Source organism: Urocitellus parryii, chromosome 4, assembly GCF_045843805.1.
Source record: "Urocitellus parryii isolate mUroPar1 chromosome 4, mUroPar1.hap1, whole genome shotgun sequence".
NCBI lineage: Eukaryota > Metazoa > Chordata > Mammalia > Rodentia > Sciuridae > Urocitellus > Urocitellus parryii.
This window is the reverse complement of record NC_135534.1, coordinates 2,595,315-2,607,231: the sequence shown is the minus strand read 5'-3', so window position 1 is coordinate 2,607,231 and position 11,917 is coordinate 2,595,315. Positions and strand designations below refer to the sequence as shown.

General features: G+C 63.8%; 1 protein-coding gene across 1 annotated transcript; it reads left to right on the top strand.

Annotated features, from left to right (window-relative positions):
• Window positions 1-110: 110 nt before the first annotated feature.
• LOC144254129 (oxysterol-binding protein-related protein 5-like) lies at window positions 111-9,979 on the top strand. The gene is made up of 11 exons (XM_077796850.1): window positions 111-117; window positions 313-411; window positions 4,839-4,936; window positions 5,283-5,372; window positions 5,466-5,602; window positions 5,678-5,766; window positions 5,953-6,139; window positions 6,403-6,529; window positions 7,257-7,389; window positions 7,953-8,055; window positions 8,886-9,979. The coding sequence occupies exons 1-11, from the start codon at window positions 111-113 to the stop codon at window positions 9,019-9,021; spliced, it is 1,206 nt and encodes a 401-aa protein (XP_077652976.1). The 3' UTR covers window positions 9,022-9,979.
• Window positions 9,980-11,917: the final 1,938 nt, after the last annotated feature.

Genomic DNA, 11,917 nt, shown 5'->3' with positions numbered 1-11,917 from the left:
GCCGCAGCGATCAGACCAGAGCGGGGGGTGCCCTTTCTCCTGGGTGTCCAGAATCCCAGGTCCACAGCCTCTCTGAGAACCGCGGGTTCCATGGCTGAAGAAAACTGTTCATGAGCGGCAAGTTGAGTGGCTTCTCAGGCCAGGCAGGGGGTGTGACCAGATAGGGCTTTTACAGGACCTGAGGATCAGAGAGGCTAAGCGACCCACCCACAGTCACATAGCTGGAGGGCCTGGGAACTCTTGGACTCTTGAAAGGGAGCTCAGAACCACAGGAGCGTGTGCACTCACGGGTCCCCTGCCCTGTCTCTGCAGGGAACTCACTGTCGGCTCTGCTGGACGGCAAGGCCACACTCACCTTCCTGGATCGAGCAGAAGACTACACCCTCACCATGCCCTATGCCCACTGCAGAGGTAAGAGGCCGGGCCACCCTCCAATGTCCCAGCCTGGCCCCCAGGACAGCACCGTGCTGGGCCCTTCCATTTGGCTAAAGACATTCCTGTCCCCCACCCCAGCCATGGCTGGCAGGCATGGGCCGTGACTTGGTGCCTTGGGGAGCGTTGGCCCTCTCCCCTTGGCCTCTGGGTGCCCTGCTGGGCCCGACCCCTCCCATCTCACTCTCTGGCTCTCGGGGCCCGTCTGGTCTCCGCCGTCGCCCTGCTGCCGGGGTCTGTTTCCTGTTTGACTTGATGTGTTCAGCAGAGGTTCAGGTTCACAGGGAATCCAGGCAGAGGGCAGGACAGACCCACGCCTGGACACTCGGGTCCCCACATTAACCCCCAGCCTTCGTGTGGGACGTCCGTGGCAGTTGACCAGCCAATAGGGACACGTCGTCTTCACCAGCGTCCACGGTGTCCACGAGGGTCTCTCTGCAGAGCACATCGTGGACCTTGGCCCCCACCACAGCCACCTCCCCGGACGCGATGGACCTGCCACTGACCTCACGCCCCACCTCCCCTTTCCCTAGTGACACGCGGTGCCACCCCACAGTTGGTGGGCTTCTGGGCCAGCTTGCTCCTCCAGGCCACGTGCCGGCCTTTCCTCCCGGGTCCTCGTGGCCCGTGGCTCTGCGTCTGCAGCTGAGGGCTTGGTCTGTGTGGGGCTTTGGGCAAGCCTCGACATTTCAGCCATTGCTCTTCTAGCCTGCCACACGTCTGAGCTGTCCCCTCTCCTTCTGGAGTCCAGCAGCACGTAGGTCCGCCTTCCCCAGCTGTGCCCCGTGTCCCCGGGTCTCTGCGGCGTCCCACCTGGGTGCCCCTGGAGGTCCCTCTTCCTGACATCCCTTCATCTCTGGCTCTGCACCTCCTCGTGCTTTTGTCTGGTTTTGTGACTTGGATTTTTTTGCGCTGAAGCTCTGCTGGGTCCCTCTGACCTGCCTGTTCTTCCTTCCTGTCCGTGGGCCTTGTCCTCTTGTGGGTCCTCCAGCGCTGGGACCGGCTGTCTGTCTGTCTGTCTGGAAACCCTGGCGTTCCGGGGGTTTGCCCCAGTGGTGCCCTGAGAGGTGCTCAGTCCACCCTGTGCAGCTGGTGACTGGTCAGCCCCTGGGGAGCGAGGCCCAGGGTGGGAACCCCGTGCTCCCGGCTGGCTCCTGCTGGCCCAGGTGGGAGCCCCCCTGGCTGGCCCTGGTAGGTTGTCTGGGCCACGGGGAGCGTGGTCAGCAGCCCAGGCTCACCCTCCAAGCCCACAGGGTCTTGTGTTTGCTTGTAACCCCTAGAGCCCAGGCCCGGGCAGATGGCTCTTGACCCTCCCTGGGCCTGGGGATGGCTCCACGAGCCCCTTTTGCTGAGGGCCGCCTATGAGGGAGCCCGCTGGGTGGAAATGCTGGGAGCCAACTCTGCCTGCTGCTCTGGCCAGGCGCTGACCACTGTCCACACAGAAGCTGGGACCCAAGGCCCAGGCCGGCAGTGCTGCTGCTCCTCCCTCCCCCTCCCCTCCCCTCCCCCTCCTCCTCCCTCTCCTCCTCCTCCCCCTCCTTCTCCTCCTCCCCTCCTTCTCCCCCTCCCTCCCCTCCTCTCCCTCCCCTCCTCCCCTCCTCCTCCTCCTTCTCTCCCTCCCTCCTCCTCCCTAACCCTACCCTAATCCTAACCCCCTCCTCCCTCTCCCCTCCTCCCCCTCCTCCCCCCTCCTCCCCCCCCCCTCCCTCCCTCCTCCCCCTCCCCCTCCCTCCCCTCCCCCTCTCCCCCTCATCCCCTCTCCCTCCTCCCCCTCCCCCTCCCCTCTCCTCCCCCTCCTCCTCCTTCTCCTCCCCCCTCCTCCTCCTCCTCTCCCCTCCCCTCATCCTCCCCCTCCTCCTCCTTCTCCTCCTCCTCCTCTCCCCCTCCTCCCCCTCCTCCCCTCCTCTCCCTCCCCCTCCCCCTCATCCCCTCCCCTCCTCCCCCTCCTCTCCTCCCCCCCTCCCCTCATCCCCTCCCCTCCTCCTCCCTCCCCCTCCCTCCTCCTCCCCCTCCCCCTCATCCCCTCTCCTCCTCCCCTCCTCCCCCTCCCCCCTCCCCCTCCCCCTCCCCTCATCCTCCCCCTCCTCCTCTTCTCCTCCCCCTCCTCCTCCTCCCTCTCCCCCTCCCCTCATCCTCCCCCTCCTCCTCCTTCTCCTCCTCCTCCCTCTCCCCTCCCTCATCCTCCCCCTCCTCCTCCTTCTCCTCCCCCCTCCTCCTCCTCCCTCTCCCCCTCCCCTCATCCTCCCCCTCCTCCTCCTCCCTCTCCTCCCCCCTCCTCCCCCTCATTCTCCCTTTTCTCCCCCTCCTCCCCCTCCTCTCCTCCTCCCCTCTTCCCCCTCTCTTCCCCCTCCCCCCTCCTCCCCCTCCCTCCCTCCTCCTCCTCCTTCTCCTCCCCCTCCTCCTCCTCCCTCTCCCCCTCCCCTCATCCTCCCCTCCTCCTCCTCCTTCTCCTCCCCCCTCCTCCTCCTCCCTCTCCTCCCCCCTCCTCCCCCTCATTCTCCCCTTTCTCCCCCTCCTCCCCCTCCTCTCCTCCTCCCCCTCTTCCCCCTCTCTTCCCCCTCCCCCTCCTCCCCCTCCCTCCCTCCTCCTCCTCCTGCCCTGCCCTCCCTTTCCCTACTTTTCCTTATGGAAACTCAAACATATATGAAAGTCCAGGGGCCCCACAGACCCACAGCCCAGCAGGCCACCAACCTCACATCCTTGAAATCTGCACACCCCCTCCCCAGCTGATCTCAGGGCAACCCCAACCTCATGTTATGTAATCGATGCCTCTAAGATGAGAGTCCCCTCTAACCATCATCACCCCAAAACAACACAAACCAGGCCCCTCCCTCACTCACATGGGTGCCGGGGCTCCCCAGCCGCAGATACATGAGTTCTGTGTGCACACACACGTCGATGCGGGAGTGTTGGTGAACACACACGTGCGCACACCAGGTGTTGTTGGCCAGGGCACTACAGCTCAGCTCTTGCTCCCTGGGGCCTGCTTCCTGTCTCCCCACCTCCCTCTCGCGCAGCCTGGGTGTCGCTGTCCTGCTCCGAGCACTTCCTAGGACCTGGGCACCCGGGCGCTGTAGATGCGCCCACTCAGCAGCCTGTCCAGCCAGGCCCTGGCGGGGACTCTACGTGGTGCCATTCTCCTGGTGGATCCGCTCGTCCACAAGGCTGTGCGGGAGGCCATGCCTGTCACCCTTCACTTGATCACAGCAGGGCTCCCTAGAGAGACGGCCCCGGGCTGCGGGGGGTCAGCCGGAGGGTCGGTTGTGCTTTAGGATAATGCCAGGTTTTCCTCTTTTCAGTACAAGTGACCTTCGGGGGCACCCCCGAAGGTGGTCATTTCAGGGCACCCAGCTGCTTCGCCTCTTGGGCTCCCGTGGCCCCATCCCGGGCCGCAGGGGGCCGAGTGGGCTCCCGGGTCCCCCCCTACGCTAGAGTTCTGCAAGGGCCCTTCCCTCCTCCCAGGGGCACCTGGACGTGTCCCCCTAGAACTCACATGGGCCAATCCTCCGAGGAGCCCGTTCCTCCCAGTGGGAAGTGATCTCTAGAGACCACACTGGAAGTCAGGTCTGGATTTTTAAAGTTTTTTATTTTAGCGAAATGCGTACCATGTAAAACACTTCCTTAGCATTTTAAGTGCCCCGACCGGTGGCATTACTGCCTCCATGGTGCTGTCCCACTGTCACCATCCAAGCCCACCTCTTTTTCATGTGAGTGGCTCGGCCATCATCTCTGGGCTTTCCAACAAGCCAACATGGGGGTCTATTTCTGCTTGTTGTTTTGTGGTCCAGGGGGTTGAATGCTGCACCCCGAGACCTTCTTATTTTTGTTCTGAGACAGGTTCTCATTAACTTGCTCATAATGACCTTGAACTTGAGACCTACCTGCCTCAGCCTCCCGAGTGGCTGGGTTGACAGGTGGCCACTGTGCCTGGCTGCGAATGGTCTGGTCTCAATTTGGTTTTCACTTGTAAAACGTATTTTATCCCACATTTCTGAGTGTTTTTGTTGGGGGGAGGGGGATAAAAAAACCTTTTTTTTCTTTTTTCTTTTTTTTTTTTTTTTTAGTGGCAATGGTGGCACTTCTTTAATCAGATGTAAGTTTTCCATGTGGCCAGAAGTGGAAGACTCCTTCTTCCAAAAGAGATATGCTGATTTTTTAACACACCCGGTGCTGTCCAGGGACACAGCTGTGGAGCCAGGGAAATGCCTGTCCTCAGGGACCCGCGTTGGTGCAGAGTCCAAGACAGCTGTCTTGGGTCCCCCTCACCGAGGACAGTTCCTGAGAGACAGGCGTGCCTCCCACGAGGGCGCTGCCCACCCAGCCTCCCTTCTCGGCCTCCTGGGGTCCACACTGGCCTTCTGGGGCTCAGTGCTGCTGGTCTCCCCCTGACACCGGCTACCTTTCAGGCATCCTCTACGGTACCATGACCCTGGAGCTGGGAGGCTCGGTGACCATCGAGTGTGAGAAGAACCACCTCCAAGCCGAGCTGGACTTCAAGCTCAAGGTAGAGGGCAGAGCCTTTGGGAGTCATGGCTCAGAGCTGGGGCTGTGAAGGGAGTGAGGCTCTGGGGAGCCCCTCCTGGCACCCAGGGACAGCTTTCCAAACAAGAGAACGGGGGGGAGCAGCTCTTTACGTACCACAGGACAGACAGGGCCCAGAGAGGGGAAGGGACCCGCTGCAGATCCACAGCAGAGCCAGTCAGCCAGAATAGACCCTGCGTCCTGGTGGCCTCCAGCCCTGGGCCTTGGCCGAGCCATGATCACAGGTGACTGTTCTGTGCCCCAGGAGGATGTGCCTCTGGCCGGCCCCCTGGCTCACCAGGTGTCCCCTGTCCCTTGTGCCTCTGCAGCCTTTCTTTGGGGGCAGCACCAGCATCAACCAAATCTCCGGGACGATCAGGTCGGGAGAGAATGTCCTGGCACATCTCACTGGACACTGGGTGAGGGGACGCCCCTCGGGGCCAGCCTGGCCGGGTCTCGGGGTGGTCACGGCCCAGGCCGGCAGCGCTAACCCTGCCTGGCTACCTGGGCAGGACCGAGACGTGTTCATCCAGGAGGAGGGCGGCGGGAGCCCGGAGCTCTTCTGGACCCCCAGCAGGGAGGTCCGCAGGCAGAGCCTGAAGCGCCACACGGTGCTGTTTGAGGAGCAGATGGAGATGGAGTCTGAGAGGTGAGACCGCCTGGCCCCACAGGACCCCACTGACCCCAGAGCAGACCCCTTGTGGCAGACCATGTGTCTTGGCAGGGACAGCTGGAGGGAGGGGTCCCCAACACGGCTGGCAGGTGACCGTCAGGTGACCGTCAGCCCCACAGGGAGGCCCCTGCAGGTGGGAGGTGGAGCCAAGCTTGGGAGAAGCTTGTCACAGGGAGACACAGCGCGGGCGCCTGTGGGCAGCAGCACCTGTCATTAGAGCAGTCAGAGGCCGCCCTGAGCTCCGCCCAGCACAGAGGGCCTGCGCCCACGCTGCTGAGGGGACAGGGCCGCCCAGGCCCCCAGCTCAGGGTGGGTCCTCCCCACAGGCTCTGGCCAGCACGTCACTAGGGCCATCCACGAGGGAGACCAGCACAGGGCCACCCAGGAGAAGTGTGTGCTGGAGGAGGCGCAGCGGCAGCGTGTCCGCGAGCACCAGCAGGGCCTCACGCCCTGGACACCACAGCTGTTCCACCTGGACCCGCTCACCCACGAGTGGCGCTACCGATACGAGGAGTGAGCACAGCAGGCGGGGCCTGGGGCCTGGCCGCGGGGCTGGCCCAGCTGACCACCCTCACCCTGGTGCCAGGCCACAGGGGCTCCTGGCTCCTCCCCCTCGGACAGCCCTCCCCCTGGAGGGGCAAGTGACAGGGAGGGAGGGCTCTACAGGGCCCACCGGCCCTCTGGGGTTCTGTCCACCCTGGGGAGGCTGAGGGCTGGACCAGGACAGAACCCTCTCCCAGAGGGCCTCTGCCAACAGATGTCCTCTGGCCCCCCAGCCACAGCCCCTGGAATCCCCTGACGGACGTCACCCAGTTTGAGCAGGATGGGGTTCTGCACACCCTGCAACGGGAGACCGTGGCTCACAAGACCACCTTCCTGGGCAGCCCGGAGTCAGGGCGCGAGGTTGGCATCCCCAGGGCCCGGTGCAGGTGCATCCTCAGGTGCCTGTGCGGCTGCCCACACCTCCCCCCGGGGCCTGCTCCCTCGGCCACCTCCCACCCCCTTCCCACGGACTGCTGCACAGTGGGCCCACCGACCTGGACCCTGGACTCCTGCCCTGCCCAGTGTGGGACCCCGGGTGACTGGATCTGCAGGGGCTGTGCAGAGCTGCCGCTCCCGCCCCATCCCGACCCAAGTCCACACCACGTTAGGAAGCATGTTGTCACCTTCCATGTTGCAGGGAAAGGCTCAGGGCAGCCCAGGGACTGCCCAGGCAGGAGGAGGAGCTGGCGTCTGGGCACGTCTGGGGGCTGGAAGGGACGGAGGGAAGGCAGCAGGGCCTTGGCCCAGACCTGTCTTGGGGACACCTGGAATCCTCCTGGATGCCTCTGCCACGTGGCGCCTGGTCCACGTGCACCATGTGCCCAGCATGTGCAGAGCCAGCTGACCGGCTGGTGTCCCTGCAGAGGGGTCAGCTGCTCTGTGTTACCACTGAGAGGGGAGAGGCCGTGGCTGCCCAGTCATGGTGGCCAGGTCCGAAGCACTCTGTCCGACTCCAAAGCCATGGGATTGGCTCTCTGTGTGCCACCTCCTCCAGCACGGCCCTGGCACACACGGGCCACAGCTCCTCGAGGGATCAGTGTGAGTGTGGTAGGTGGCTCCCAGCTGCATTGGCTCCATCTTCCTGCAGAGGTCTGGCCCAGACCGGCGACTCCGCAAGGCCAGTGACCAGCCGTCTGGCCACAGCCAGGTGACAGAGAGCAGCGGCTCCACGCCCGAGTCCTACCCAGAGATCTCGGATGAGGACTGCCACTCTGCTCCCGGTGAGCCTGCCGTGGCCTGGCCCCCGCCGGCCTGAGCTGGCCGGGAGGGCAGGAGAGGAGGACTGGCCCCAGCTCAGTTCCCCTGCTCCATGGCAAAGGCCAGAGAAGAAACCTTCCCTGAGTGTGGCCAACCCCAGCAGGAAGCCCTCCCAGCAGACTCTGCCCTCTCCGAGTCCGAGGGGTGGGCAGCCCGGGGGCTGACGAGGGGTGTCGCCAGGACCGAGGGAAGGAGGGGCAGCAGGCCGAGGCCAGGGCGATGAAGGGGAGGCCTGGCAGTGTTCTGGCCCCGCCCCGCCCTGCCCCGTCAGGGTCTGGTCACTGGCTGTCACGGGGTGAGCTGTGTGTCCCCAACTTTGTCCCTGCCGCTGTGCCCTGGGCCACTTGTCTCCCAGGGCTTGTTAGAGGCCAGCTGGGCCTGAAGAGTTCTCCAACACCCTCCAGCCCCTGCCTGCCTGCTCCTGCTGGTTTTCCAACTGTGGGCAGGGCCAGAACCGGCTGGCCTGACATCCCAGCTCACCTGCTTCTCCTTCCTTCCTGTGTCTGCCTGTGCCTGGGGTGTGCAGCTGATGACAGCCCATGTCCTCGGTGCAGGAGGGAGGCACAGCAGCTGCAGGCACTGAGGGAGGCCGTGCTGTCCATCCGGGAGGCCCAGGAGGAGCTGCACAGGTAGGCCAGGCGGCCGGCCCCAGCCAGGGCAAGTGGGGGGGAGGCCAGCTGTGTAGGTCGGAGGCACACGGCTCTATTCCGGAGCTGGGTTTGGGGAGCCAGTGAGGGGGCCTTGCAGACAGTGGGTCTGAACGGGATGAGTTCACAGTTTAACAGAAACTGGGCCAGAGATTTTGAGGGCCCAGGTCTAAATCTGAGTAGCCCCAGGGTGGACCCCAAGGTTTGTGGAGACAGATGGCAGCTCAGAGGAGGGAGTATAGGAGTAGGGCCCCCTCCTGGCACCCGCAGGTGCAGCTGGACAGGTGAGCAGGCAAGGAGGGCCCAAGAGCCACACTCTGTGTCACTGGTGGGTGGGCACCCTCTGGGCCACCACAGGTGGAGCAGAACAGTGTCCAGCTCATGCTGGGGACCCTGCGCTGTCACACCTCAGCCCCCACCTCTATAAAATGGAGTTGATGGCAAAACACCTGGAGCAGTGGGTGAGGCAGGAGGCTGAGCCCCCTCAGGCACCCGGCGAGCGTTTGGGCTCTGCTGTCCTTGTGGCTCCTCTCTGGCTCCTGAGACCTACCAGGGACAGGACACCGTAGGGCAGAAATGTTCCAGGAGTCGGACATGGGACAGCGAGTGTCCCAGGGCCATGAGTAAGGCCTGTCCGCCAGGGCGTCAGCTCCTGTGTTGTCAGAGAGACGGGACCAACAGGGCCCGACACAGACCCGGGCCAGGGTGCTGTCCGGGGAGACCGTGAGGTCTTGCAGGCTAGAGGCCCTGGAACTGTCAGGCAGGGCAGCCATGCTGGCCCCAGCCCACCTCCCGTCTGTCCTGTGTTGCAGGCACCTGTCGGCCATGCTGAGCTCCGTGGTGCAGGCTGGGCAGCCCGCCCCTGGCCTCCTGCAGAGCCCCCGCACCTGGTTCCTGCTCTGCGTCTTCCTGGCTTGTCAGCTCTTCATCAACTACATCCTCAAATAAGGGCCCCTGGGGCAGCGGGCTTCCCTGCAGACCCCCGAGCCTGAGCCTCCCTCCCAGGCACCCAGCACTTTACGCCAGCCCCGCGGAGGCAGAAAGGCCTGGCCAGCCCGCCACTGTGGCAGAGGCCCACGGTAGGAGGGAGGGAGCAGGGGCTGTGGCCCAGGTGTGCAGGGCCCCTCCGCCCAGGGCGGCCTTAACGCTAAAGCCAAATGCAGCTTCCATTGTGTGACACGCACCTCGTCATTCCCAGTCCAGCCCCACTTGCCACAGGGCACCAGTGGATTCGGGGCGGGAGGGCCTGCCCCCGCTGTGGACAGCTACCCGCTGGCAGCAGTGAGTGAGGTTTCAAGGAGAGAGCGGGGAGACCCCAGGAGTCCCTGGCGCATGGCCCAATGCACTTCCAGAGACTCTGCTCTCGTTGCTGGGTCGCCCTGAGGGACCCCAGGAGGCTCTGGGTCAGGCCGGGGCTCCCCGGGCAAGGACACTTGGGGCAGTTGTTCTGTCACTGTGCTGTTTGGTGGAAGCCCAGGACAGGTAGGTACTGGACCCTCCCCACCAACAGCCAGAGGAGCCCACTGGAGCCACTGCCCGTGGGCGGAGCGGGTGAGCAGGAGGGAGCCGGCGGCCAGAGAGGCTCTGCACCAGGCTGCCCGGCCCACACAGTCTTCCTTCCTTCACACTTTTTTAATAACGTGTAACTGCAATATGTCAGGCGGCCGCACAGCGGTGAGCCTGTGGCGTCTGGCCCCAGTTCCTGTGTCCATGGCGCTATGTGTGCGTGTGTGCGTGTGCGTGTGCGTGTGTGTGTGTGTGCGTGTGTGAGCATCTGCACATATTTACATCTGGAGCCTTAAACTACTCTGTGGGTGCCATCTCAGCTGTAGCTGACCCTTCATGTCCAAGTTTTGTACCACGTTCTTGTCTCTTCCCCTCTCCCCAAGTCGGGGACCAGTCTATGCTCCATGCCTTGAAATAAATGGAACACATGTTGCGGGTTCTCTTCTTGGGGGGCTTCAGGAAGTGAGGGGGTCCTCTGGGAAGAGATTCAAAACCAGCATGGGGCTGTCTGGGGTGGGGTGCAGAGCTCACATCACAGGGAGGGATCCAGGTGAGGTGGCCGGGTCCTGCACCCACCCAATGAGCCGGCTGAGGGTACAGGAGGGGACTCAGGGAGGCCCAGGACTGGGAAGGTGAGGGAGGGGACATTGGTGGGGCTTGTGCCCTGGGGCCTCACAGAGGGGAGCCCTGGCCAGGCTGCTGACCGCTGCCCCCAGCCCTGCTCTGGTTCAACCGTCCCTGTCCTTAACCACCAAGGCAGAGAGGCGGGGCCGCCCTGTGCTGGAGGGCCCCAACCCTGACCCCACACCACCTCCAGGGAAGGGCTGCGCACCGAGGTCCCATGAGGCCAGAGGGATGAAGGTGGCGGGCAGCACCGTGAGAGGGGACCTACGGGTGCCTCTCTACCTTAGTCCCGGTGTCCCAGGAGAGAGCAGGGGCAAGGAAGAAGCAGCCACCCCGCCTCCCCAGGAGCCCCCCGAGGACGGGCCCCTGCTCTGGAGCCCCCTGCATAGCCACAGACAGGAGCTCAGGCGGGTGCCTCTGGTGGGAGTGTTCTGCCCTGGACCCCTGTTCCCTGTGCAGACAAGTCCTGAGCCCCTCGCCATCCCTCCTGCACCCCGGGCCCACTGACAGCCATGGGGCCCGTGCCCAAGGGGGCCTCTACCTGTGCCTTATTCTTTTGTGGCTCTCCTGGGTGCCTCCCACTTACAGAGAACCGTGGACGCACTGTGAGGAGTCGCAGCGCCTGCCACAGCGTGACCAGTCTCCTTCCCTCCTCCTCCCTCACCCCTTCCTCCTCCACTGGCCTCCCTTTTATTATTTTTTTAATGAGCGCATTATAATCTTACATCAAAGCGGGATTCAGGCACCGTGGGGTCCAACCACAAAGAATTGGTGAAGATTTGGGGTTTACCGCCCACGACGGTGGTGAGACCACAGAGAGGCGCAGCCACTCCGCTGCTGACAGGCCACGGAACAGGCCAGCGCACCAGGAGAACACTGGGTGACAGGCCAGTTCCTGTGTGTAGTAGGACCAAGGGCGTGAGGGCAGAGGTGGCCGCCATCTCACTTTGGACCCCGAGCCAGCACGGTACCTTTCAGGAATTGGCCCCCACAGGGTTTCCAAGACGTGGGTCGAGCTGCTGTCTCAGTAGTGGGTCTCAGGGGGTTTTCACGGGAAGCAGCGTGTCCTGTGGTTTTGAAGAGCAATGTGAAGTCAGTTTCTCCAGGGAAAAGCGCGACAGTAAAATCCGCGCCTGGCTAGGGGTCATCAGGAAGGGCTCCCAGGGGCTGTGAGTGCCTCCCGCTGCGGGGGTGGGGACCAGCCTACACCAGTGTAAACATCCCGAGTGTCCGGGCCGAGCTCCACTCCCTTCCTGAGTGACCAGCCCCCTCTGCCCCCGCCTGCCTTGGCAGCTAGGGCTAGAAGGGGCTGCGCAGACACCCCAGCCTGAGCGGGCAGAGGCCCCCATGTAAGGGGACAGATGGTGGGAACGCGAGAATAAGAGAATAATCTTAGCAAATGAGCCCACTGTACCGACCCCCACACCAACCTGCCTGCAGCCCCACCTGCCTGAGGGGACAGGAGATGTCACCTTCCTCCACAAACTGAGTGGGTGGTGAAGGCCTGGCAGTCAGTGTGGGTCCTGAATGCTGGGGGTTGAGACGTGAGGGCTGGTCATCCAGGGAAGACGAGGGGTGGCTAACAGCTGACCTCCAGGACCTCACTCCGGCCCTGTTCCTGCTCCTTCCTGCCCGTAGGCAGTACAGGGAGAAGGAAGAGAAGGTGGGGGTTCTGAGGTCCATAAAGAGGAAGACGCACCCACTCCCCCGGGCA